Here is a 25,518-nt window from a genome sequence, read left to right on the forward strand (position 1 = left end):
AGGCGTGGGAACAAGAGGGGGCAAACACCAGCAGCAAGTCTGTCCATTTCCCTTCCTCTCTCTTTCTACTCCAGCTGGTCTTCTCAAAAGCCTGAGTGTATGTTTTCTGTTATCTAAGACACATGTGTTCCCTCTCTGGGTCTGTTTACAGCTGTTTTCTATTAGACCACCACTGGCTACCTAGTTATAATGTTCCATACAGGGTAATACTAAGCATGAGCAAGGAAGTATTGCTGGTTAGCAGTCTCATAGTTGCTACAGATGTGCTGGCACCACCATTAGCCTTTGTATAAAATGTCAGTACTATAATTTTTTATTTTCCAAGGGGAAAAGKGACTTCCAAATATGTAAACAACAACAGCAATCTGTCAGTCATGGTATCGCAACTCATGGTCTATGGCTACCATCCATGATGAGAAATCACACACCTCATAATCTATAGCCCTAGCTGTAGGCAGCAATCATCACACCMACCTACAAGGTTATGAAGCAAGGTTTTTAGCTTTAACTGTGGTACATTTTCTCTACTCTCTGCTAGGCCTGTGTAAATGTGTAAGCGTTTTCCGCTGTAGGTCCTGCCCTGGCCCAGGCTGTTGCTGCGGTGATACGGAGAAACCCCTTGGTGCACCAAGTGACGGTGTTAAAAATAGTCCCTCAGAGGCGAGACCAAACACAGCTTACCTGCTACCGCCTCCCTCCCTCCCTCCTTTCAACCCTTCTTCACAGGCTATGTGTTTCACAGGGTTCTAGCCACTCTTTTATGTAGGTTTTTAACCATTGCACTTTTTTGCAGCGTGTTTGTATTTAAGATCAAGACTTCCAATATTATTTTATTTTTACTTCTGAGGCTGAATGTTTCAAGTGATAATCTGCAGAGCAAGCTGGTTTAAATGCACGATCTTACTCATGTCTTGGACCAGGTCTTCCCTGTAAAATAAGGTTTATGTCAATGAGACTAACCTTGATAGGCTACAGTTAGGGCTATGTAGGATTTCTACACTGCTGTACTTTCTACCTCAATTGATTCAGACTAAAATATTAGTTATTTTAGGCCAGTTGATGGGTGTGTTGTGCTTAGGAGCAGTTCCTAGCTGTGACGTGCAAAAATATTCTTTCAAAATGGGAGAGTGGTGCGGCTTGCTATTTTGACAGTGGGCTTGGCTGTCAGGTGGAGGAGAGGGAATCTCCCCCTAGAGACCTGTCCCCATTAATGCACTCATAGTGCATCTCTCTMTCTTTCTCACTCTCTCTTTCTCTCTCCTGCTCCGCTCTCTATTTATCTTTCTATCTAGTCTCTCTATCAATCTTTTCTATCTTCTCAGTCTCCCCCTCTCTCCCTCTCTGTCTACCCGTCTTCAAAGGAAAGTTTGTTGACGTGTCATCCGTCAGATTTGAGAGAGAAAGCAGGGCCCGGGCTCTTCATCTTCAGAATGAAGCACTCTGCTTATGGCAGATTAGTGGGTCAACACTCTATTATCAGAGGGCCAGATTGATGAGGAATGGGAGCACTGCAGGGGCTGCTGAAAGCACACTATATTAGCCAGCTACAGACGTTGCCAAAGGCAGCTGCCAGGCAATCAATAAGGAACTTACCAGCWTGAGCTTCTGCAGGAATAGAGGTTCTCTGACAACCTGAAATATACAGCTACAAACACAACCCACAGGCCTTTTGTTCAAGTCACCTCACAGATGGCATGATATCAGATGTAAATCTCCAGTATTTGTGTATGCCCTTTKCCAGGGGACTTGGTTGGCACACTGTGTGCTTCTTAACAGAGTAATGCAACCAAGCTATTGATATTGTTGTGTTAATGCTGACAAGTTTAAGAAAATAGTATATGCTTGGTTACAGCAGCAGTGTGTTGGTTTCCAGGCTCCCAGGTTTCCAGGCTCTCTGGTTTCATATTTGTTTTAAAGAGAATTCTTTGCTGCGTTGCACACCTGAGGTATTTGATATCATTGACTATGCTGTAGCTGAATAAGATTGATATGGGGGGGTGTAACGCTCGTCTTTCTCCTCCAATATGCAGCGTAGTTTAAAGACATAATCACGTTTATTTAAACGAAGACGAAAAACACTTGAACAAACTACAAAATAACAAACGACGTGAACAGACCTGAACTTGAGAACAAAACACATGAACGCACGAACAGGACAGAACACACGAACGAACGAAACGAAACAGTCCCGTGTGGTACAAACACTGACACAGGAACAATCACCCACAAACAAACAGTGGATATAAAGGAAATATTAAGCTATTAAGGTCAGGAACGTGACAGGAGGATATAGAATTGTGTGGCTTTTTCTCTGAGACGTGCCATCACATTGAATCTACATTGAACAAAAATATAAACACAACATGTTGGTCCCATGTTTTCCATACGCACAAAAAGCTTATTTCTATCAAATGTTATGCACAGATGTATTTACACCCCTGTTAGTGGGCATTTCTCCTTTGCCAAGATAATCCATTCACCTGACAGGTGTGGCATATCAAGAAGCTGATTAAACAGCATGATCATTACACAGGTGCACCTTGTGCTGGGGACAATAAAAGGACCACCAACCCCTCTTTTAYACTGCTGCTACTCTCTGTTTATAATATATGCATAGTCACTTTAACTATACATTCATGTACATMCTACCTCAATTGGCCCGACCAACCAGTGCCCCTGCACATTGGCTAACTGGGCTATCTGCATTGTGTCCCGCCACCCATCACCCGCCAACCCCTCTTTTACGATACTGCTACTCTCTGTTCATCATATATGCATAGTCACTTTAACCATATCTACATGTACATACTACCTCAATCAGCCCGACTAACCGGTGCCCGTATGTAGCCTCGCTACTGTATATAGCCTTGCTACTGTTATTTTTCACTGTCTTTTTACTGTTGTTTTTATTTCTTTACTTACCTATTGTTCACCTAATACCTTTTTTGCACTGTTGGTTAGAGCCTGTAAGTAAGCATTTCACTGTAAGGTATTGTATACTGTAAGGTACTGTAAGGTATTGTATTCGGCGCACGTGACAAATACACTTTGATTTGATTTGAATAAAAGGCCACTCTAAAATGTGCAGTTTTGTCACACAACACAATGCTACAGATGTCTCAAGTTTTGAGGGATGTGCAATTGGCATGCTGATTGCAGGATTGTCCACCAGAGCTGTTGCCAGAGAATTGAATGTTAATTTCTCTACCATAAGCCACCTCCAACGATGTTTTATAGAATTTGGCAGTATGTCCAACCGGCCTCACAACCGCAGACCACGTGTATGGCGTTGTGTGAGTGAGCGGTTTGCTGTTGTCAACATTGTGAACAGAGTGCCCTATGGTGGAGGTGGGGTTATGGTGTGGGCAGGCATAAGCCACGGGCAACTAACCCAATTGTATTTTATCGATGGCAGTTWGAATGCACAAAACTACCGTGACGAGTTCCTGAGGCCCATTGTGAGGCCCATTTTGTTTCGGTATCTGTGACCAACAGATGTATTCCCAGTCATGTGAAATCCATAGATTAGGGCCTAATGAATGTATTTCAATTGACTGATTTCCTCATATGAAATGTAACTCAGTAAAATCTATGAAATTGTTGCATGTTGCGTTACTATTTTTGTTCAGTATAGAATAATAAAAGAGTGTGTGATTTAGTGTAGAGCTCAGCAGATACACGGTGGTGGTGTTATAGCTCTAGCTGGTATGGGGTCCCTGTGTGTCAGCATAGCAGCTTCCTGAGAGCTGTCACTGTGAAGGCCTTGTTAATCCAGCTCCCCTGTTCCCCCTGTTCTCAGCACAGAGCTCTTGCTCAAACATATTTAATTAAAGGAATTGATGATGGTATGCCCAGGACTCAGAGGTCTCTGCTCGAGTGGAAACCTAGTAACAGCCATATCATTACAAGGTTGACCTCTGGAAACATTGTGTCTTCGACTCTGACACACATGTATCTTGATCCTTCTAGACTTCCATTAGTATGTGTTGACATTATGTGCTCCCGAGGTGTTTGTGAAATTGTAGTTGAAAAGCATTACAACTTTATCTCATTTTACAGATACAAGTCATCTGTAATATATTGGAGGCTTCAGTTTGGACTGAGGCCAGTATGCCACCTGGAGAGATGTGAGAGACTGGTCCATATTTAGCCAGGGAGAGGGACTGGGGGACAGGGTAGTGTAGAGAGGGGACAGGGACATGGGAAAGGGTACTGCAGAGAGAGGAGAAGCATTTATATACAGGGTACTGTAGATATGCTGTTCAGGTACACAGAGTGAGCTGTTGTTTCATCTTCATCCACTATTTCCCCCACCACCCCTCCCAAGTGTGTCCTGTCACAAAGCAACAAGAGGTGAATGTAGAAGAAAACAGAAAATGGAACCTTATCTGTTTTTAATGAGTTATGCAAATGAGTTTGTGGTGTAGTTAATTTACAATCCAAGGACATTTTAATCTAAGATGTACTTTTGTGGTGGGGGGATAAAATGATTAAGCATAACATGATGATTTCACCTTGAGTTGAATCATGTTGTGGTGAAGACAGTGCTGTGGTAATTTAAAAGGTGAATATGCTATTTTACTCTGATGAGAGACAGTGATTCAGTCATGATTGTTTATGAGCCACTGATTTTCAGGTAATCAAAAGAGCACACTCAATTACCTTTATAAAATATATGATATAATGTAACTGTTAGCATCTCCATTCATATTCAGTGACAAGCTCCTCCATTGCCAGATATGAATTCACCTACTCTTAAACATCAACAGGATAGCTTATTGAATTCCTCTTTCACAAGGGGTTTCATTCATGCGTATGGTTTTATTCTATTTCTATTAATAGTTTCCTGCGTCTCTCAGCACCACTCTACCGGTCCTGTGTCTCTAATGAGGCCATTGTGTTGGCGTAAGAGGTGATCAGAGAACCAGGAAGTGTCAGAGCTTCTGATTACCAATTAATTGCCTGATGGGTCCCACTGGTGACATGGCTCCTCTGATTAGCATATGTATGAGCTCGAAGCCGCTTGCTTGTTAGTGCTGATTACATCCTCACACAGACCAATGTAGGATGGAGAGAAGTGGGGAGAAGGGGAGTGGAGGGGGCTGCCATTCAGTGATGACTTAGACAGGATATTCAAACTGTCAGTTTAGTCTTTTAAACAATATTACGAGTTCTTAATTTACAGATCTACAAAAAAGACTGATTATGATTGCTGTCTGAATACTTTGATACTATTTGATCATACGAGAGAAGCCATATTAATGTTATATGAAGCTGTGGTAGTAAATTTAGCATAGCTCTGCACTAGAGCTTAGCAGGGTTGGCTGGGAACTGTGATCGGTTTTCAGAAGGCAGCGAACAATCATGTGTTATATACCATACATAACATCAACGATACAATGAGCATAGAAACGATAACAGGAAACATAAAACAGTTAGGCTACATCCTCAGTGTAAAGAAATGGATAAGAATTCCATTTGTCGCGCATCCTTTTTTTAATGATATTTTTTCTGTATGGTTTCAGCATAGACAAGTGGTGGACGGTGTGTGACAGAGCAGTAAGCCTGAGCAGGGCCGGCTCTAGCCTATCGGGGGCTCTAAGCATGATTTGGTTGGGACACAAATGGTTTTAGTGGCTCCCCTCTTGACGTCGGAGAGTAAAATTTACGTTTTAAAGTGAATTTCCTGCAATTCTACACAGTTTGCCATAGGGCGTAGAGAAAATGTTGCAGTTTTAAATAAAGTTTCTGCAGTTCTATGTATTTTGCCATGGGGCAGAGAGGAAATGTTGCTATTTTATAAGACATTTCATGCAATTCTACCCATTTTGCCATGGGCAGATTGTTTGTTGTTGCAGTTTTAAACCAAGTTTTCAGCAGTTCTAAACATTTTGCCATGGGGCGGAGATACCCCTTGGCAAATACCGTATACCAGTGTATTTGGAAATAACCACGGGATGGTTTTTCAATACCGTTGAAATAATTACGCTTTGACATTTTGGGGTGTTGTGTGTAGTCCAGTGACAAAACATCTCAATTTAATCCATTTTAAATTCAGGCTGTAACACAACACTATGTGGAGCAAGTCAAGGGGTGTGAAGACTTTTTGAAGACACTCTGTACATCTTTGAATATGTGCACTAATGTGAACATTTCAACATGTGTTTCTATGTATCCTATAAGTTGTGTGTGTGCAGTGTGCAGTGCACGTGGGTTATCTGTGCATGCGAATGGAATATCCCCATATCTCACACACATGTACGGCTAGCACAGTTACCGTATAACTGTGTAAACGACGGATATTGATGAAGACCGTCATGAAAATAAAATAACCGTCCTAACTGTTAAAAAATATATATACAGTATACAAAACATTAAGAAAACCTGCTCTTTCCATGACATAGACTGACCATGTGAATCCAGGTGAAAACTACGATCCCTTTTTGATGTCACTTGTTAAGTCCACTTCAATCAGTGTAGATGAAGGGGAGGACACAGGTTAAAGAAGGATTTTTAAGCCTTGAGACAATTGAGACATGGATTGTGTACGAAACAAAAGTATGAAAAAGTATGCTCTCACTACTGTAAATCGCTCTGGATTAGAGTGTCTGCTAAATGACTAAAATGTAAATGTAAAAATGTGTATGTGTGCCATTCAGAGGGTGAATAGGCAAGACAAAAGATGTGCCTTTGAACGGAGTATGGTAGTAGGTGCCAGGCGCACCGGTTTGTGCCATGAACTGTAACGCTGCTGGGTTTTTCACACTCAACAGTTTCCCGAGTGTATCAAGAATGGTCCACCACACAAAGGACATCCAGCCATCTTGACACAACTGTGGGAAGCATTGGAGTCAACATGGGCCAGCATCCCTGTGGAATGCTTTCGACACCTTGTAGAGTCCATGCCCAGATCAATTTAGCTTTTTCTGAGGGCAAATGGGGGTGGGGGRGGTTGAGTCCTTTTCTGCTGGAACATGGACTCTACAACGTGATGAAACTTTGTTGCGCCTTGCTGGAACAAGCAAGGTGTTGTAGCAAACAAGTCTTTGGTTTCCTAGGCAATGCCCCTGTCCCTGCAAATAACCACTACATTTTTCAAACAAACAAACAAATATATATTTATTTATYTTGCTATTCGAAACTGTTATTACGGTGGCCACGGTCATTTGGCTGACCAATGACTATCTCACAAATGTCATGAACATCACAGCCCTACACACATGGTGATTGAAAGTGAGAGGCGGTTAATAAAGAGAATGCCCTTTTCTCCAACCTCTCCTGCTCTACCCCGAGTATCACATCCCCACACCGTCTCTGCAGGGGTACAATAGTAGTCGCAATGCTGTGATCCTGTCTGCTCTACCAGTTCACTGCAAATGTTTTTTCCTCAACCGGACCAAAATAAATGGTGCAAAAAGATCATGCTGCTGTGAAAAGAGATTTAATGTAAATAGCAATAAGATGTGATTTGTTTTCTGGAAAGGTAAGCTATTTTTATATGCTACCTGACAAGTGCTTGATACGCTTCAGACTAACGGTGTTATGGAGGTTTTCTTTGCTCGAGGCTTAGGAATTCTAAAAGCAGATTAGTTTATGTGGTGTAATTTGAACCTGATGTAGAATATATTAAACACTGGTAGAATACATTAAACTACAGTAGGGTGGTGTTAGGGTTCACTATGACTTCTAGTGTTTGTAACTGCGTAATGTACTGCACTGACTGTACCAGTGTACATTGTCCATCATTGTTATCCACACATGGCTTCAGGAGTTAAATTAAGATAGGTAATAACATTCCACTACAGGACACTTCACAGTTCCCCTGAGTGTGGTGTAACATTAACACATTTTGCTGCTTTTGTATCGCTGATGAATGCGGTTGAAAAATCAGTATTATGAAGGGTGAAGGATTTTTCTTCCATTGTATTTGGAACTCCTATTGGAATAGAGCCATGCGTTGGCTTGGAATGAAGCCAACATGGTCTATACTAAGTACCAACCACCTGTGTGTTGTCCCCTCAATGACAGAAGTAATAACTGCTTCTGAACTGACCACTAACCACTGTGTGTTGTTCTCTGTGTTGACAGAAGGAATGGCTGTGTCTCAACTGCCAGACCCAGAGGGCTCTCTCTGGACAACTGGGAGACATGGGAAAGATGGCCCAGCCCCAACCCATCAAGACCCAGGCCCAGCCCACACCACTCCCTGTAGTCGCAACCACCAAGACAGAGCCACAGCCTCCAGCAGCAGCAAGCAGCAAGGCCCAGCCTTTCCCTAAAACACAGCCCCCATCCCAGGCTGTCACCTCAGTGCCCACTCCGCCTACACCAACACCTGGCCTTGCACAAATGGAGCTGGAACCAAAGATAGAAGTCCCCAAGGCTGAAGCTCCCATGACGGTCGCCAAGGCTGAGGCTCCTGAGACGGAAGTCCGTAAGGTGGAGATCACCAAAACAGAGGCACCAAAAATGGAGCCTTCTGTGGCAGAGTTTCCTAAGGCTGTGCTGCCTAAACCTGTACCACCTAAATCTGAACCACCCAAAACTGATGCTCCAGCAGTAGCTGCTCCAGTTGCCTCTGTCCTAGTGACTGAGGCCATGACTCCTCCTGCTCCTCTGTCCACCACAGTGGCTACTGCTGTTGCTGTCACTCCAGCCACTGTGGAGGAGAAGCCAGAGGCTGAGGCTCAACCAACAGAGCTACCTAAACCAGCAGAGGAGAAGGTTGAGAAGCAAGCGAAACAACAGGAACCGCTTTATGTTGCTCCACAACCAGTCCAAACTGATACTATCAAGGAAGTGGCCACTCCATTGGTTGAAAAGGTGGATGATGTCCTTCCTGAACCTCAGCAAATACTCACTGAGAAGGAGACTGTGAAGGTAAGTTTTTGTTTAACATATGAATCAATTTATTGTTGTTATCATAATTCCTATTCAAGATTGTGATCCCATACAAATATAGATCTCTGCCATAGGTGTTAACTGTTCACACACATATAATTTGCTCCAGCCATAAACAAAATAGAAGTGTACCGTGCATTCGGAAAGTTTCAGACTTYCCTTTTTCCACATTTTGTTACGTTACAGCTTTTTCTAAAATGGATTAAATACAATATTTTCCTCATCAATCTACACACAATACCCCATAATGACAAAGTGAAAAACAGGTTTTTAGAAATGTTTAGAAATGTATTAAAATAAAAAAACAGAAATACCTTATTTACATAAGTATTCAAACCCTTGCTATGAGACTCGAAATTGAGCTCAGGTGCATCCTGTTTCCATTGATCATCCTTGAGGTGTTTCTACAACTTGATTGGAGTCCACCTGTGGTAAATTCAATTGATTGGACATGATTTGGAAAGGCACACACCTSTCTATATATGGTCCCACAGTTGACAGTGCATGTCAGAGCAAAAACTAAGTCACGAGGTTGAAGGAATTGTCCGTAGAGCTCTAACACAGGATTATGTCGAGGCACAGATCTGTGGAAGGGTACCAAAACATTTCTGCAGCATTGATGGTTCCCAAGAACACAGTGGCCTCCATCATTCTTAAATGGAAGAAGTTTGGAACCACCAAGACTCTTCCTACGGCTGGCCGCCCGGACAAACTGAGCAATCGGGGGGGAAGGGCCTTGGTCCTTCCCCCCCGATTACTGCATTACTAGCTGTTTGGGGTTTTAGGCTGGGTGTCTGTACAGCACTTCGAGATATTAGCTGATGTACGAAGGGCTATATAAAATAAAATTGATTGATTGATTGATTGATTGATTGGTCAGGGAGGTGACCAAGAACCCGATGGTCACTCTGACAGAGCACCAGAGTTCCTCTGTGGAGATGGGAGAACCTTCCAGAAGGACAACTATCTCTGCAGCACTCCTCCAATCAGGCCTTTATGGTAGAGGCCAGACGGAAGCCACTCCTCAGTAAAAAGCACATGACAGCCTGCTTGGAGTTTGCCAAAAGGCAAGATTGAACTCTTTAGCCTGAATGCCAAACGTAACGTCTGGAGGGAACCTGGCACCATCCCTACGGTGAAGGATGGCAGTAGCAGCATCATGCTGTGGGGAGGTTTTTCAGCGACAGGGACTGGGAGACTAGTCAGGATTAATGGAAAGATGAACGGCGCAAAGTACAGAGAGTTCCTTGATGAAAACCTGCTCCAGAGCGCTCAGGTCCTCAGACTGGGGCAAAGGTTCACATTTTCAACAGGACAACGACCTTAGTACAAGCCAAGACAACGCAGGAATGGCTTCGGGACAAGTCTCTGAATGTCCTTGAGTAGCCCAGCCAGAGCCCGGACTTGAACCCGATCAAACATCTCTGGAGAGACCTGAAAATAGCTCTGCAGCGGCGCTCTTCATCCAACCTGGCAGATCGAGATAATCTGCAGAGAAGAATGGGAGAAACTCCCCAAATGCAGGTGTGCCAAGCTTGTATGGTCATACCAAAAAATACTTCAGGTTGTAATCGCTGCCAAAGGAAGGTGCTTCAACAAAGTACTGAGTAAAGGGTCTGAATACGTATGTAAATGTCATTTTTCGGTTTCTAAAATGTTTTTTTTTTTTGCTTTGAAATTATGGGGGGATTGTGTGGCTGTAAGGCTGTAACGTAACAAAATGTCGAAAAAGTCAAGGGTGTGAATACTTTCCGAATGCACCGTATAAGACATACACTACCGGTCAAAAGTTTTAGAACACCTACTCATTCAAGGGTTTTTCTTTATTTTTACTATTTTCTCTATTGTAGAATAATAGTGAAGACATAAAAACTATGAAATAACACACATGGAATCATGTAATAACCAAAAAAGTGTTAAACAAATATATTTTATATTTGAGATTCTTCAAATAGCCACCCTTTGCCTTGATGTCAGCTTTGCACACTTGGTATTCTCATCCAGCTTCATGAGGTCTTCACCTGGAATGCATTTCAATTAACAGGTGTGCCTTCTTAAAAGTTAATTTGTGAAATTTCTTTCCTTCTTAATGTGTTTGAGCCAATCAGTGTTGTGACAAGGTGGGGTATACAGAAGATAGCCCTATTTGGTAAAAGACCAAGTCCATATTATGACAAGAACAGCTCAAGTAAGCAAAGAGAAATGACAGTCCATCATTACTTTAAGACATGAAGGTCAGTCAATGCGTCAACCATCACGCTCTATGATGAAACTGGCTCTCATGAGGACCGCCACAGGAATGGAAGACCCAGAGGTACCTCTGYTGCAGAGGATAAGTTCATTAGAATTACCAGCCTCAGAAGTTGCAGCCCAAATAAATGCTTCACAAAGTTCAGGTAACAGACACATCTCAACATCAACTGTTCAGACGAGACTGTTTGAATCAGGCGTTCGTGTTCGAATGGCTGCAAAGAAAACACTACTAATGGACACCAATAAGAAGAAGAGACTTGCTTGGTCCAAGAAACATGGGCAGTGGGCATTAGACCAGTGGAAATTTGTCCTTTGGTCTGATGAGTCCAAATTGGAGATTTTTGGTTTCAACCGGCGTGTCTTTGTGAAACATGGTGTGGGTGAACGGATGATCTCCGCATTTGATTTCCCACCGTAAAGTATGGAGAAGGAGGGATTATGATGTGGGGGTGCTTTGCTGGTGACACTGTCTGTGATTTATTTAGAATTCAAGGCACTCTTAACCAGCATGGCTACTACAGCATTCTGCAGCGATACGCCATCCCATCTGGTTTGGGCTTAGTGGGACTATTTTCAACAGGACAATGACCCAACACACCTCCAGGCTGTGTAAGGGCTATTTTACGAAGAAGGAGAGTGATGGAGTGCTGCATCAGATGACCTGGCCTCCACAGTATCGACCTTTTCCAAATTGAGATGTTTTGGGATGAGTCGGACCACAGAGTGAAGGAAAAGCAGCCAACAAGTGCTCAGCATATGTGGGAACTCCTTCAAGACTGCAAGCTGTCATCAAGGCAAAGAGTGGCTATTTAAAGAATCTCAAATTTAAAATATATTTTGATTGGTTTAACACTTATTTGGTTACTACATGATTCCATATGTGTTATTTCATAGTTTTTATATCGTCACTATTATTGTACAATGTAGAAAATAGTCAAAATAAAGAAAAACYCTTGAATTAGTAGGTGTTCTAAAACTTTTGACCGGTAGTGTATATTTTGATTTATCTATGCATAGGACAAGCACATTTTCATCTGATGCTTTTTTATTTTCAGGAGAAGGAGAAAGAGCCAACTGCAGCCTCCCTCCTAGCAGGCCAGGTAGTAGCTGAGGTACCATCCAGCCCAGCCAGTTCATTTGAGGCTGACATCAAGCCTGAGGACTATAGTGACAAGAGCCATGATGGACCAGACATATTTCCCATCTCACAGGGCTCCTACACCTCCGAGGGGGAGCTGGATGAGTTGCAGACAGTCAGAGATGTCCCTATCATGGACACAACCCCTGACACAGCCATGCCTGCCAAGGAGGAGGGGAATGGGGCAAAGAGGCTTCTGAGTTATGTGCCGATGGAGGAGAGCAGCGGGAGCGAACCCTCTCCCTCGCCCAAGCTCCAGAGACGGAGGTTAAGTGCGATAGCGGTCAGCACGGCAGCCTCATCCAGCAGCGAGGACTACAAAGATGACAGCCCTACAGACAGCCCTCCAGACAGCCCAGACTCATTCGTGAATGAGGAGGAGTTAATACGCAGGCAGATCATGGGGATGATGGGAGAGGAGGAGATGTCTCTCTCAGAGGAGGAGGGAAAAAAAGAGAAAGAGAGCAGAGTTGAGGAGACCATGGATGCTGTGGTGGATAACACATCATGTAAAGCCAAGACTCTGTTAAAAAAAGGCAGTATAGATGATGAAGACAGCCCAGCCAGGATACCTTCTCTGCCATGGTCTGAGCCTAAATCTATTGTAGAGAGTGCTGAACTCACTGAGGAAATCCCTGTGTATAAGAAAGCCATGCCCATGATGCCGCAGAGAACGAAGAGCATGGACGATGGGGATTCAGAGGTGGAGAGCATCACAGATTCTCTGGAGGACAGGTCCAAAGGTGAGGGGTCATCCAGCGTCCAAGTGTCCAGCTTCACACCTGGAACCTCCCCCACCTCAGCCTCTTCTCTGGAGGAGGACAGCGACAGCAGCCCCAGCCACAAGAGGAGTGGGGAGGGGAAACAGCCCCGCAAGGCCAAGCACAGGCATTCCGGCCAGCCATTCCCCACCATCGAGGACTCGTCAGAGGAGGAGGAGCTCAGGGAGGAGGAGGATCACCTCAAGGAGCAGGATAAACCGAAGGATTCGGACCAGCAGCAGGGGAAGAGGATCTCCAAGAAGTCGAAAAGGGATAAAGATGATCTCCGAGCTCAGAGGAGAAGGGATCTCCCTCTAACCTCACCCTGTAACCTGTCTTCCATTGATGATGCCTCACCCACTGAGGAGGCAAGGCAGGCTAGGGAGATGGAAGCACTTCACAGGACATCAGTCTCTGACTATTTTCCTAGCATGGAGTCTGATTCAGACGCCTTTCACACAGAGACCAGGATAGTTGTCCCTAAAGGACAAAAGTTCAGTACTGCAAAGCCACTAAAGAGTGCAGAGRATGAATATGAGGAGATGCTTCAGATAGCTAGATCTCCTAAAGGAGAGACAGAGCCATTCCCTGAGATAGAGCCACTCTACGGAGGCATGGCCATAGAGGACTACCTCTACGAATCCCTAGTGGAGGAGCCTGAAGCTAAACGTACTTCAGCCCGACCGGAGCAGCCCAGTAAAGACCCCGCTAAAGAGCCGGGGAAGAAAGGTTTGAGGTCTCCTGAAGAGGTGTATGAGGAGATGATGCTGAAGAAGAAGGAACTGATGTTGATAGAGCAGGAGTTTCAGAAGGTTCAGTCAGCTATCAACACTCCAAATCCTGAGATACATGTTACTGCACCATCCTCTGCTGCAGCTGAGAGCTGCAGAGTTGGTGAGGCCGAGGGAGAGAAGCCTATGTTAGATGCTGGTTCTACCTACGTTAAGAGGAAGAAACGTCCTGCTCCACCACGGCCCTCTGAACCTCCTAAACGGCCTGAGGTAGACGTTGCCAAGCCAACAGTTCCTCAGGATATGACTATGAGGAGGGCTCTTTTCCCTATACCGGACTTGAAGATCACCCAGTGTTCCTCTGGAGAGGATGAGACGGACGATAGTATAATAGAGGAGTATGGAGTGGGAGTGTCCTCTGATATTACCCCTATTTATGAGTCTGACACTAAAAAAGAGTCCACTTCAGTTTCAGAGCATGCACCAACAACAGAGGTAGCTGACATTGAACCCATCACTGTGGTGTGTGAGGTTTCCCCAGCTACAGCTACTCCAGGTCCTGTCTTTGCCCCTGAGACAGTTCTAGCCTCCAGTACGACCACCACACCTTCACAGGTCTCTCCAGTATCATCTCCCACCTCACCATCGACTCCAGACTCAAGTCTAGCCTCCAATGCTACGTCCTCCTCCTCTTTCCAAGCTCGAAGTCCTCTCTCTTCCGACTCTACTGCAGTGTCTACTCCGACACCAGACTTGGCCAAAGCAGCAGGTCCCTTTGCAGCTCAGCCGCCTATTGATATCTCCCCTCCTTCTATCGCTCCCATTATGGCTGTTTCTCCAACCACAGTTTTGGTCACAATACAAGATGTGGTGAAAGATCCAACCCAAGCACCAACACCAGCTACAACTACAGCCGATGCTACAGCTTCTCCAGCCCAAGCCCCAGCCCCTGTCTCAACCCCTGTCTCAGCACCTGCCTCAGTGGTGGTACAGATACCTGATCCATATGCAGTCCAAATGCCAGACCTGGTTAAATCTCCATCCCAGATGGCTGCTCAGGTTCTACCTTCTGTGCAGGTCAGAGCACAAACTCCAATACCAAGCCCAGTACATTCTCAAGCACAATCTCCAGTCCCAGCTGCTCCTAGTGCTGTGCCAACTCCAGTCTCTGCTCCAACTCCTGCCCCAGCTCCAGTTGTAGTCCAAATGCCAGACCTGGTTACCATCACCTCTCCAGTTTCACCCCAAGCCCCACTACCTGTGTCAGCCCCAGCTCCTGCCCAGGCTACAGTGGTGCATTCAGTTCCTGTCCAGGCTGCTGCTCCAACCCCAGTAGTAGTACCAGCTGTAGGGACACCCCGAATCCAGAGACAAGCCTCCACCAAAAAAGCCCCACCTCCTCCTCCACCTCGCTCTATGTCAGTCTCCCTGCCCCAGACCTCAGCAGAGCCTAACTCAATCAGGGCTGTCCAACATGTCTCCCCGACCATGACCACCGCTATAGCCATTGGAGCAGGTCTGCCTAGCCAGCCCATACAGTCTGTGGTGGTGGATATACAGCCACAGATGGAGCATGTCAGGCCAAAGGGTGGTGCTGGCCCTCAGGTCATGATGACCCCAACCAGACAGGGGCATGTGGTCATCATAGTTCCTAATGTGGAGAACATGTCGGTGCTCAGCCAGTCGACCCAAGACCTTGTGGCATACTCAGTGGCAATAACTACCACTTCTACTGTTGATAAAGGCAGTAGTCTGATGGCAGCAGGGCCTGTGGTTGTGAGTGTTGCTCCTTTCCCTACTGCTCCCTCTGTTCCTGCTGTACCCAGCTCAGACATATGTATACCTGTGTCAGATACACCACCACCTCCACCTCCTCCCACTCCTCCACCACCTCCTGCCACCTTACCCAAGCCAGCGGTTTATCCCAAAAAGCCTTCTGTTTCCACCCCACCTTCAGTCCCAACCACAGTACCAGTCTCAACTGCTGTGACAATGGCACAGGCAACTGTAACAACCACAGGCCCCAGTCCAGTACACAAGGCATCTGCACCCCCTCCAGTCCCTCCCAAGCCTGTGTCCATCCCTGCAGGGCTGGTGTTCAGCCACCGTCCAGGGGAAAGCATCAAACCTCCAGTGGTTCCCACCGCTAGCCACACACTTCCCAGGACCAGAGAAGTGGTACCAAATGCCAGCATAGCAAAGCCATTCACAGCCACAACACTGCCCAGGACCAGAGAACCTCCCAATGCCCTGTATCTGAGTCTGACCACCCCAGTGGAGCCCAAGATGAGTGCTGCCTCGCCCAGGTCCCCTCTGTCTCCGAGGTATGCCAATTGTCTGGAAACGTATGTGGTGATAACGCTTCCCTCAGAGCCTGGCACACCCACAGAGGGCATCACTGTCCAAGCCCCCATCAGGAGAGGATCCATCCCCTCCACTATGCAGACATGCCCAAGGGATAGGACTACACCTTCAGAACAACAGTCACCCATTACGGCCTTCTCAGCCCAGGCCACTGTCAGGAGAGCGTCAGTTCCCTCATTGAGGCAGCTGCCACCACCAACAGCAGCAATAGTACCAGTCGAAGTAGCAGCACCCCTAGAGGGAGTCACTGCAAAAGCAAGGCAGCCTTCCATGCCATCAGCTATGCAGCCTCCACACGGTGTGGCTGAGGTGGTTACCATTTCAGCAGGGTCAGAGATGCCTATTCAGGTACACAGTGTCAGAGCTCCAATAAAGAAACCGTATATACCTCCAACAGCCCAGCCACAACAGAACGTGTCTGACGTTAGGACAATGCCATCAGAGCCACAGGTTCCTGTAGAAGTGTCTGCAGCTCAAGCTTCTGGTAGAAGGGCATCAATACCTGATGTACCTCAGCAGCCACAATATGTGGCTGCTTTACCAGCAAAGCAGGTCATACCTACAGATGTAGTTTCAACTGAGGCCATGCCGGGAAGAGCATCAATACCATCAGAAATGCAACAACCACAAACCATGGGAGAGTTATTAGCAATGTCCTTAGAAGCTTGCCCCCAACCATCCATCAGTCAGCATCACTGATAGAGGTTGTTCTCAACTGAGGCCATGCCGGGAAGAGCATCAATACCATCAGAAATGCAACAACCACAAACCATGGGAAGTTATTAGCAATGTCCTAGAAGCTATGCCCCCAACCATCCATCAGTCAGCATCACTGATAGAGGTGGTTTCAACTGAGGCCATCTCTAGAAGAGCATCAATACCATCAGAAATGCGGCAACCACAAACCATGGCTGAGGTAATGTCCTTGCAGCAGGAGAAACCTACCGAAGCTATTGCCAGCCAAGTCCATGTAGAAGCTACCCCTCAACCATGCATCAGTCACCATCACTGATAGAAGTGGTTTCAACTGAGGCCATCTCTAGAAGAGTGACAATACCATCAACAATGGAGCAACCACAAACCATGGCAGAGGTAGCAGCAATGCACTTACAGCAGGACATACCTACTGAAGCTATTGCCAGCCAAGTCCATGTAGAAGCTACACCCTCAACCATGCATCAGTCACCATCACTGATAGAAGTGGTTTCAACTGAGGCCACTCTAGAAGAGTGACAATACCATCAACATGGAACAACCACAAACCATGTCAGAGGTAGCAGCAATGCACTTACAGCAGGACATACCTACTGAAGCTATTGCCAGCCAAGTCCATGTAGAAGCTACACCCTCAACCATGCATCAGTCAGCATCACTGATAGAAGTGGTTTCAACTGAGGCCATCTATAGCCTCGCATCAATACCATCACCAATGCAGCAGCCACAAACCATGGCAGAGGCAGCAGGAATGCCCTTACAGCAGGAGATACCATCAATAGCATCAGCTGCACCGCAACCACAAGCAGTGGCCGAAGTGAGGACTTTGCATTCAGAGTATGAAATGCCTACGGAAGTTAGAACAACTGAGGCCACTACCACTAGAAGGACATCCATATACTCTGTAGCACAACAACCATACACATTGGCTGAAGTGATGACTTACCCATCAGAATATGAAACACCCATCCAGGTGGTTACAACGGAGGCTATTTCCACTACAAGAAGAGCGTCTATAACCATGCAGCAACCCCTTAGTATGGCCCAGGTTATCACAATGCCTGCAGAGCCAGACGTAGAGGCATATGCTGCCCAAGTCCCATACAGGAGAGGATCCATCCCCTCAGCAGTGCAACCACCACAGGCAGTACCAGAAGTGCTGATTYATTCTTCAGCGCATGAGACCCCCCTGGAATTCATTACAATTGAAGCCTACACCAGGAGAATGTCAGTTCCATCTATCCAGGAGATTCCCCAGACCGCCCCGGTGGCTCCAGTCACCATCACCAGGAAATTCCACCATGAGTCAATCGAGAGCCAGGAGATCCATGGGCCTGAAAAGGTGGTGAACAGCCTGAGCCACATGTACTCCTCATCTATCTCCACCTCAGCCCAGCCCCCGGAGAGCCTGCCCAGCCTGGTCACTCAGGTGGTCACCACCGAGGTTCAGAGAACCACTGTGTCTTTGGTCCATGAGAGGCTGCCCCAGGTTCCTGCATCCAATGGAGTGGCCATCACCATCCAGCCAGACTTGGTTAAAGTCCAGCCCTCTCCCAAACAGAACGGGAAGATCTACTCCGGTGATGCCATTGACCTCCGCACCATTAAGGTTGGCGTGAAGATGACCGATTCAGGGATGGACTTGACGCCTCAGGAATCAAGTCGCCAGTCCATCTGTAGCAACTCTAGTGGCCGACATACAGCAGTGCAGCCAGAGATAGTGAACTTGAGTGCTGAGATCACCCCTTCCGCTACGCTATCTGTTGTCACTGATAGCATCACTATCGTCACCTGTTCAGACACCATTGAGTCCTACACCAGCGAGCCAGCAGAAATACCTTTAGATTTGCAGGGTTATGTTGCCTCCATGCCTCTCCCTCTCACCACATACAAACCATTCCAGCCTCTGGCACAGATAGTGTACAGGCGGGTGGACTCTCCGCCTATCATCAACACAGTGTTAGCCACAGACACAGTGACACCAATCAACCTGTCTTATGGAGCCTCCATGGTAAATAGCAGACTTCCAGTGACCATGGCCCCCGCTATCACCAACGTGGGGGATATGCTCTCAGAGCCGGCAGGGGCTGTGGATCTGTCCACCTCTAGACCCCTCAGGGCCATGGTGGCTCTATCTGACAAGAGCCCTGGTGTGGTGACCACAGTCATAGAGGATGATGGGACACCCATAGATCTGACAGCTGGGAGGAATGTGTGCTGTGATGTCATCTACAAGCTGCCCTTCACAGGGAGCTGTAGGACCCAGCCGCCGGTTATTACCCAGCCTGACAACCGCTTCGGTTACAGAGACGACCACTACCAGTATGATCATGCTGGGGTTTACGGCATCAAGGGCCTGAACGGCAAGGCCATGTCTGAGACCAACCTGGCAGATGCAGGACTGTTCCTCTATGATGGAAAGACCAGATATAACTATAACGGAGCCTCGGACAGTGCAATAGACCTGACAGCTGCTAATATGTCCGCAGGTTGGTATGGTAGAAATATAGCATGTTTACTAGGTTTTGGGTTCTTTTCAACTTTTTACCTGCTTGAATTTTATTTCTGAATGGTAACCTATTTCTCTGGGCATTGTTTTACATCAGTTATCATTATGTTAATTTTCTAGTGTGATTAAAAATGTGCATTTACTGTACTTTTGCATGATTTGTGAAACTATCTTGATTTTAATAAATGTCCTGTTTCTTTTGTCTTTTCTTTCTTTTACACAGATGCATGCGTATGCCTGCGTGTTCTCCCACAATATTTTGGCTTTGCATCGTGCTAGCTGGACAGACTGAATATACTTGCATGCTTAGTGTTATGATCTCCCCAAATCGAATCTGCATGGCCTCTTTTTGTACAGAAAGTTATGATGCTATAATCATTGACTTAAACCTACATTTCTGGACCCATCATAACAGGTGAAGCTCTAGACTACACCAGTAAAGCTGCTGGGGCGTATACGGGGATATCCACTGCTCCATATTCCCAGGTCCCTGCTTATAGTGTCTTTAGATCCTCAGACGGAATGGTATACTCCTCCATAGCAGCCCCTGTTCCTTCTACATACCCCATCACCACTCAGCCAGGTTCCATCTTCAGCACCACCCTACCTCCTACCACAACCCTCCAGGAGCAGCCAGCACCAGCTCCACATCCCTATGGCTTTATTCCCACCAGCGACCCTGGCCAACAGATCATCAGCCTGGACACTAGCCTGCCCAAGGACCTGCTGCCCAGTGCTCTGGCTGACATCATGACTGGCTTCCCTGACCTGTACTCTGACCAGACACTGGAGGCCATCGCAGCCTCTCTGGACGCCCTGGCTTCATCGCCCATGTTCCCCGGTCTGGATGACAGCAAGATCACCCAGTACCAGATGGAGAGGGAGTTCCTGGAGCTGGAGAAGCTGAAGCAGCTGTGTCTGGCTGAGGAGCTGGAGTGGGAGAGGCAGGAGATCCAGCGCTACCGTGAACAGGAGCAGATCATGGTGCAGAGGGAGCTGGAAGAGCTACAGGTATGAATGTGTGTGTACAGTATATGTCTCCTGTGTTAATGTATGGTCGTGGTCACTGTTCATGCTCACTGTTTTTAATATGTTCGTAATCAGTTACTGTAAGGTGATCGACAATAATGTTAATCTAATCTATTCTATTCTACAGGCTCTGAAACAACAACTGTTAATGCAACAGGAAGAGGAGCACCATGCGCAACTTATAGCCCAGCAAGAGACCTACAACCAGCAGAGGCAACAGTTAGAGCAGATCCAACAACTCCAGGTGCAGCTACAGCACCAGCTAGATGAGCACTGCAGTACTACAGGGTCAGACAACCTGCTAGAGAAGCAGTATACAGGGGTTGGGGATAACGGCCAATACTGGCCTGTTAGGGATGAGTCCACCACCTCATCCACTGTCACCCAGCTAGAGGGTGGGCAGTATGTAACCAGCGAGGGTCAGAGAGAGGGTGGAGGTCAGGACCAGCTGCAGCTCAGTAGGAAACAACCAGCAGGGTCTAACCAGCCTGGGGACCAGGGGTATGGTACAGGAGTGGTAGGGAAGAGGATAGTGGACAGTGGGGTCCAGACAGACGATGAGGACTCAGTAGACAGGATGTATGTAGGGAGGAGGAAGAGGAACAACAGGAGGGGTGTAGACAGCAGTGTTCAGACTGATGATGAGGAGGACCAAGAGGATGAGTGGGACATGCCAACCAGGTCGAGGCGGCGCTCCCGCTCCAGTAAGCACAGCGGTGAGGGGAAACACRGTGTCTCTAAGGTCTCCAGCATTGCCATCCAGACTGTTGCAGAGATCTCTGTCCAGACCGACCACTCCGGGAGCATCAAACGCCCCAGCATCCAGATGGACACTAAGGTGGAGATCATCAAACACATCTCAGCCCCAGAGAACTCTCAGAGAGGTGGCAGTCTCAGCTGCCAGACAGACGCAGACCGGAGGCACCACTCACCGGCAGACATCACCCCCAAGTCCCCCAAGGTGCTCTACTCCCCTGCGTCCACCCTCTCCTCCAGTAAGGCCATGGAGGGAGGGCAAAAGATGCCGACCACTGACCCGACCAGGTTTTCCTCCAGCCCTAGGATGCTGAAGCCTGGACAGAAGTCTATGTCTGACCCAAAATCTCTCAGCCATACCATCGAGGACAGGATAGGCTACCACTACTCAGACAGCTACTCTGTAAGTCATTGCAGTAAGAATACTGGGAATATAAAATAGTGTTAAATATGACCATGCTAAAGGCATAGTAAAACACATTGATTGCATGCTGTTGAAATGTTTGTTGAAAGTAAAAACCTTGCAATAGTATTAAAGTGTCGCTCCAGAACTTTTGTATAATTTCAACCAGTAGTTTTGAAAGTGTTGCTCACAAGCCAAAACGGGTCCCCGATTTTTCTGTACTATGTCATCCAAATGTGTTCTATGTCATCCATTTCGTATGATATATTACGTCCTGCAATTWACATGATTATTATATAAAAAWAAAAWWWWTTWAATCATATGATATGTTAMAAATTTTTGTGCTTAAGATCCCGAACTGCATCTTAAAGTACTCTTATCTTATCTATTGTCTTATTGATTTTTCCTCTGTCTGTCCTAGGGCCAGGGCTCTTCGTCAGGCACTGGAAAGAAGGTGAAGAGGACCCTTCCCAACCCACCCCCTGAAGATGACCCTCTGACCGGCCCGTCAGGTTACAGCACCAACTCAACCCGCCGCCGGCTTGGCCGTCACACCACCATGGCCCGGGCCAAGATCCTGCAGGACATTGACAAGGAGCTGGATCTAGTGGAGAGAGAGTCATCCAAGCTCCGCAGGAAACAGGCCGAGCTAGATGAGGAGGAGAAAGAGATTGATGCCAAGCTGAGGTAATTTATGAATTTTACCATTTGGGAAAGTGGCAAGTCATTTAAGAACCAGTTTTGATTTACAATACAATAGCATACTTTAGATGAGTAGAACACATTGGTGTGTATGAAGTGATCACCCCCCAGGCATAATGGGACCCTTGTCATCCAAAAATGTATACTTTTGACTGATCTGTTCATAGAACATTCTTTCAAGAGTCTTGATGACTCTTGATGGCTTCAAGGTGCTTTTTGGACTAGATGGATCCCATTATGTCTGGCGATAACAACACACGCATTCCACTATAAGAACCTCGTACCAATTCATACCAACGGTCAAGCATGGTGGTGGTAGTGTGATGGTTTGGGGATGCTTTGCTGCCTCAGGACCTGGATGACTTGCCTTAATAGAAGGAACCATGAATTCTGCTCTGTATCAGAGAATTCTACAGGAGAATGTCAGGCCATCCGTCTGTGAGCTGAAGCTGAAGCACAGCTGGGTCAGGCAGCAAGACTATGATCCAAAACACACATTCAAGTCTACATGAAAATGGTTAAAAAGCAACTCATTTGAAGTCAAAGTCCAGACCTAATCCCAATTGAGATGTTGTGGCAGCACTTGAAACGAGTAGTTCATGCTTGAAAACCCACAAGTGTCGCTGAGTTAAGACAGTTCTGCATGCAAGAGTGGGCCAAAATTCCTCCACAGCAATATGTGAGACTGATCAACAACTACAGGAAGCATTTGGTTGCAGTCATTGCAGCTAAAGGTGGCACTAACTGTAACCAGTGCCTGCAACCTGGTTCAGGTTATCAGTCAACCTACCAGGGTAGTTACAAACAGCACAGGAATTAAATCATCAACATGTATTGATCACATTTTTACTAACGCTGCAGATATTTGCTTTAAAGCAGTATCCATATCCGTAGGATGTAGTGATCACAATATAATAGCCATATCTAGGAAAAATAAATAAATGTTAAGTTCCAAAGGCTGGGCCTAATATACTGTATTAGAGGTGATACAATACGTTTTGTAGTGATTCATATGTTGATGATTTAAAGAATATTTGCTGCTCTGTGGTGTGTAATGAGGAGCAACCAGACGCTGCACTTGACACATTTATAAAATTGCTGATTCCAGTTACTAATAAGCTCACACCCATTAAGAAAATTACTGTAAAAACTGTTAAATCCCCTTGGATTGAAAACTGGGATGGTTGAGAGGGAGGAGGCAAAAGGTATGGCAAATAAGTCTGGTAGCCCAACTGATTGGCAAACATACTGGACATTAAGAAATCATATAACTAAGCTAAATAATTTAAAAAAAGAAACAATACTATGAAACAAAGATAAAGTATTTAAAGAATGATAGTAAAAAGCTTTGGGGCACCTTAAATGACATTTTGGGGGGAAAAGCCACCTCGACTCCATCATTAATTGAATCAGATAGCTMATTTATCACAAAACCCACTAATATTGCTAACTACTTCAATTACTTTKTCATTGGCAAGATAAGCAAATTTAGGGATGACATGCCAGCAACAAACGCTGACACTACACATCCAAGTATATCTGACCAAATTATGAAAGTCAATAATTGTACTTTTGAATTCCGTAAAGTCAGTGTGGAAGAGGTGAAAAAATGATTGTTGTCTATCAACAATGACAAGCCACCGGGGTCTGACAATCTGGATGGAAAATTACTGAGGATAATAGCGGACTGAGGATAATATGTGCCACATCTTCAATTTAAGCCTACAAGAAAGGGTGTGCCCTCAGGCCTGGAGGGAAGCTAAAGTCATTCCGCTACCCAATAATAGTGAAGCCCCCTTTACTGGCTCAAATAGCCGACCAATCAGCCTGTTACCAACCCTCAGTAAACTTCTGGAAAAATGGTGTTTGACCAGATACAATGCTATTTCACAGTAAACAAATTGACAACAGACTTTCAGCACGCATATAGAGAAGGACACTCAACAAGCACAGCACTTACACAAATTACTGATGATTGGCTGAGAGAAATTGATTAAATAATGATTGTGGGGGCTGTCTTGTTAGACTTCATTGCAGCTATTGACATTATCGATCATAGTCTGCTGCTGGAAAAACGTATGTGTTATGGCTTTACACCCCCTGCTATAATGTGGATAAAGAGTTACTTGTCTAACAKAACACAGAGGGTGTTCTTTAATGGAAGCCTATCAACTATAATCCAGTTAGAACCAGGAATTCCCCAGGTTAGCTGTTTAGGCACCTTGCTTTTTTCAATCTTTACTAACGACATGCCACTGGCTTGATTAAGGACAGTGTGTCTATGTATGCGGATAACTCAATACTATTCACGTCAAATACTGCTGCGACTGCAATGACTGCAACACTTAACAAAGAGCTGCAGTTAGTTTTGGAATGGGTAGCAAGGAATAAGTTAGTCCTAAATATTTCCAAAACTAAAAGTATTGAATTTGGGACAAACAGAGAGAAAAAAGGAAGCCCCTAAATATGATCTGGTGCAACAAATTACCTTCAGAAGTCATACAATTAGTTAAATAGATTGCATACAGGTGGACTTAAGTGTCACATGATCTGTCACATGATCTCAGTATATATACACCTGTTCTGAATGGCCCCAGMGTCTGCAACACCACTAAGCAAGGGGCACCACCAAGCAAGCGGCACCATGAAGACCAAGGAGCTCTCCAAACAGGTCAGGGACGAAGTTGTGGAGAAGTAGAGATCAGGGTTGGGTTATAAAAAAATATCTGAAACTTTTAACATCCCACCATTAAATCCATTATTAAAAAATGGAAAGAATATGGCACCACAACAAACCTGCCAAGAGCGGGCTACCCATCAAAACCCACGGACCAGGCAATGAGGGCATTAATCAGAGAGGCAACAAATAGACCAAAGATAACCCTGAAGGAGCTGCAAAGCTCCAAAGYGGAGATTGGAGTATCTGTCCATAGGACCACTTTAAGCCGTACACTCCACAGAGCTTGGCTTTACGGAAGAGTGGCCAGACAAAAAATCCATTGCTTGAAGAAAAAAAATTGCAAACACGTTTGGTGTTCGCCAAAAGGCATGTTGGAGACTCCCCAAACATATGGAAGAAGGTACTCTGGTCAGATGAGACTAAAATTTAGATTTCTGACCATCAAGGAAAACGCTATGTCTGGCGCAAACTGAACACCTTTCATCACCCCGAGAACACAATCACAGCATCATGCTGTGGGGATGTTTTTCATCGGCAGGAACTGGGAAATCAAATCAAATCAAATGTATTTATATAG

General features: G+C 45.7%; 1 protein-coding gene across 1 annotated transcript in view; it reads left to right on the plus strand.

Annotated features, from left to right (window-relative positions):
* LOC111961002 (protein piccolo-like) overlaps positions 1-25,518 on the plus strand; it is a 98,032-nt gene that overhangs the window by 22,453 nt on the left and 50,061 nt on the right. Inside the window, 7 exon segments of the mRNA XM_070439774.1 lie at positions 8,092-8,880; positions 12,210-16,833; positions 16,976-17,064; positions 17,374-19,351; positions 19,787-20,382; positions 20,528-21,559; positions 21,981-22,246. Coding sequence (XP_070295875.1) covers positions 8,092-8,880; positions 12,210-16,833; positions 16,976-17,064; positions 17,374-19,351; positions 19,787-20,382; positions 20,528-21,559; positions 21,981-22,246 — 9,374 coding nt within the window.

The sequence above is a fragment of the Salvelinus sp. IW2-2015 genome, linkage group LG4q.1:29, assembly GCF_002910315.2.
Source record: "Salvelinus sp. IW2-2015 linkage group LG4q.1:29, ASM291031v2, whole genome shotgun sequence".
Classification (NCBI taxonomy): domain Eukaryota; kingdom Metazoa; phylum Chordata; class Actinopteri; order Salmoniformes; family Salmonidae; genus Salvelinus; species Salvelinus sp. IW2-2015.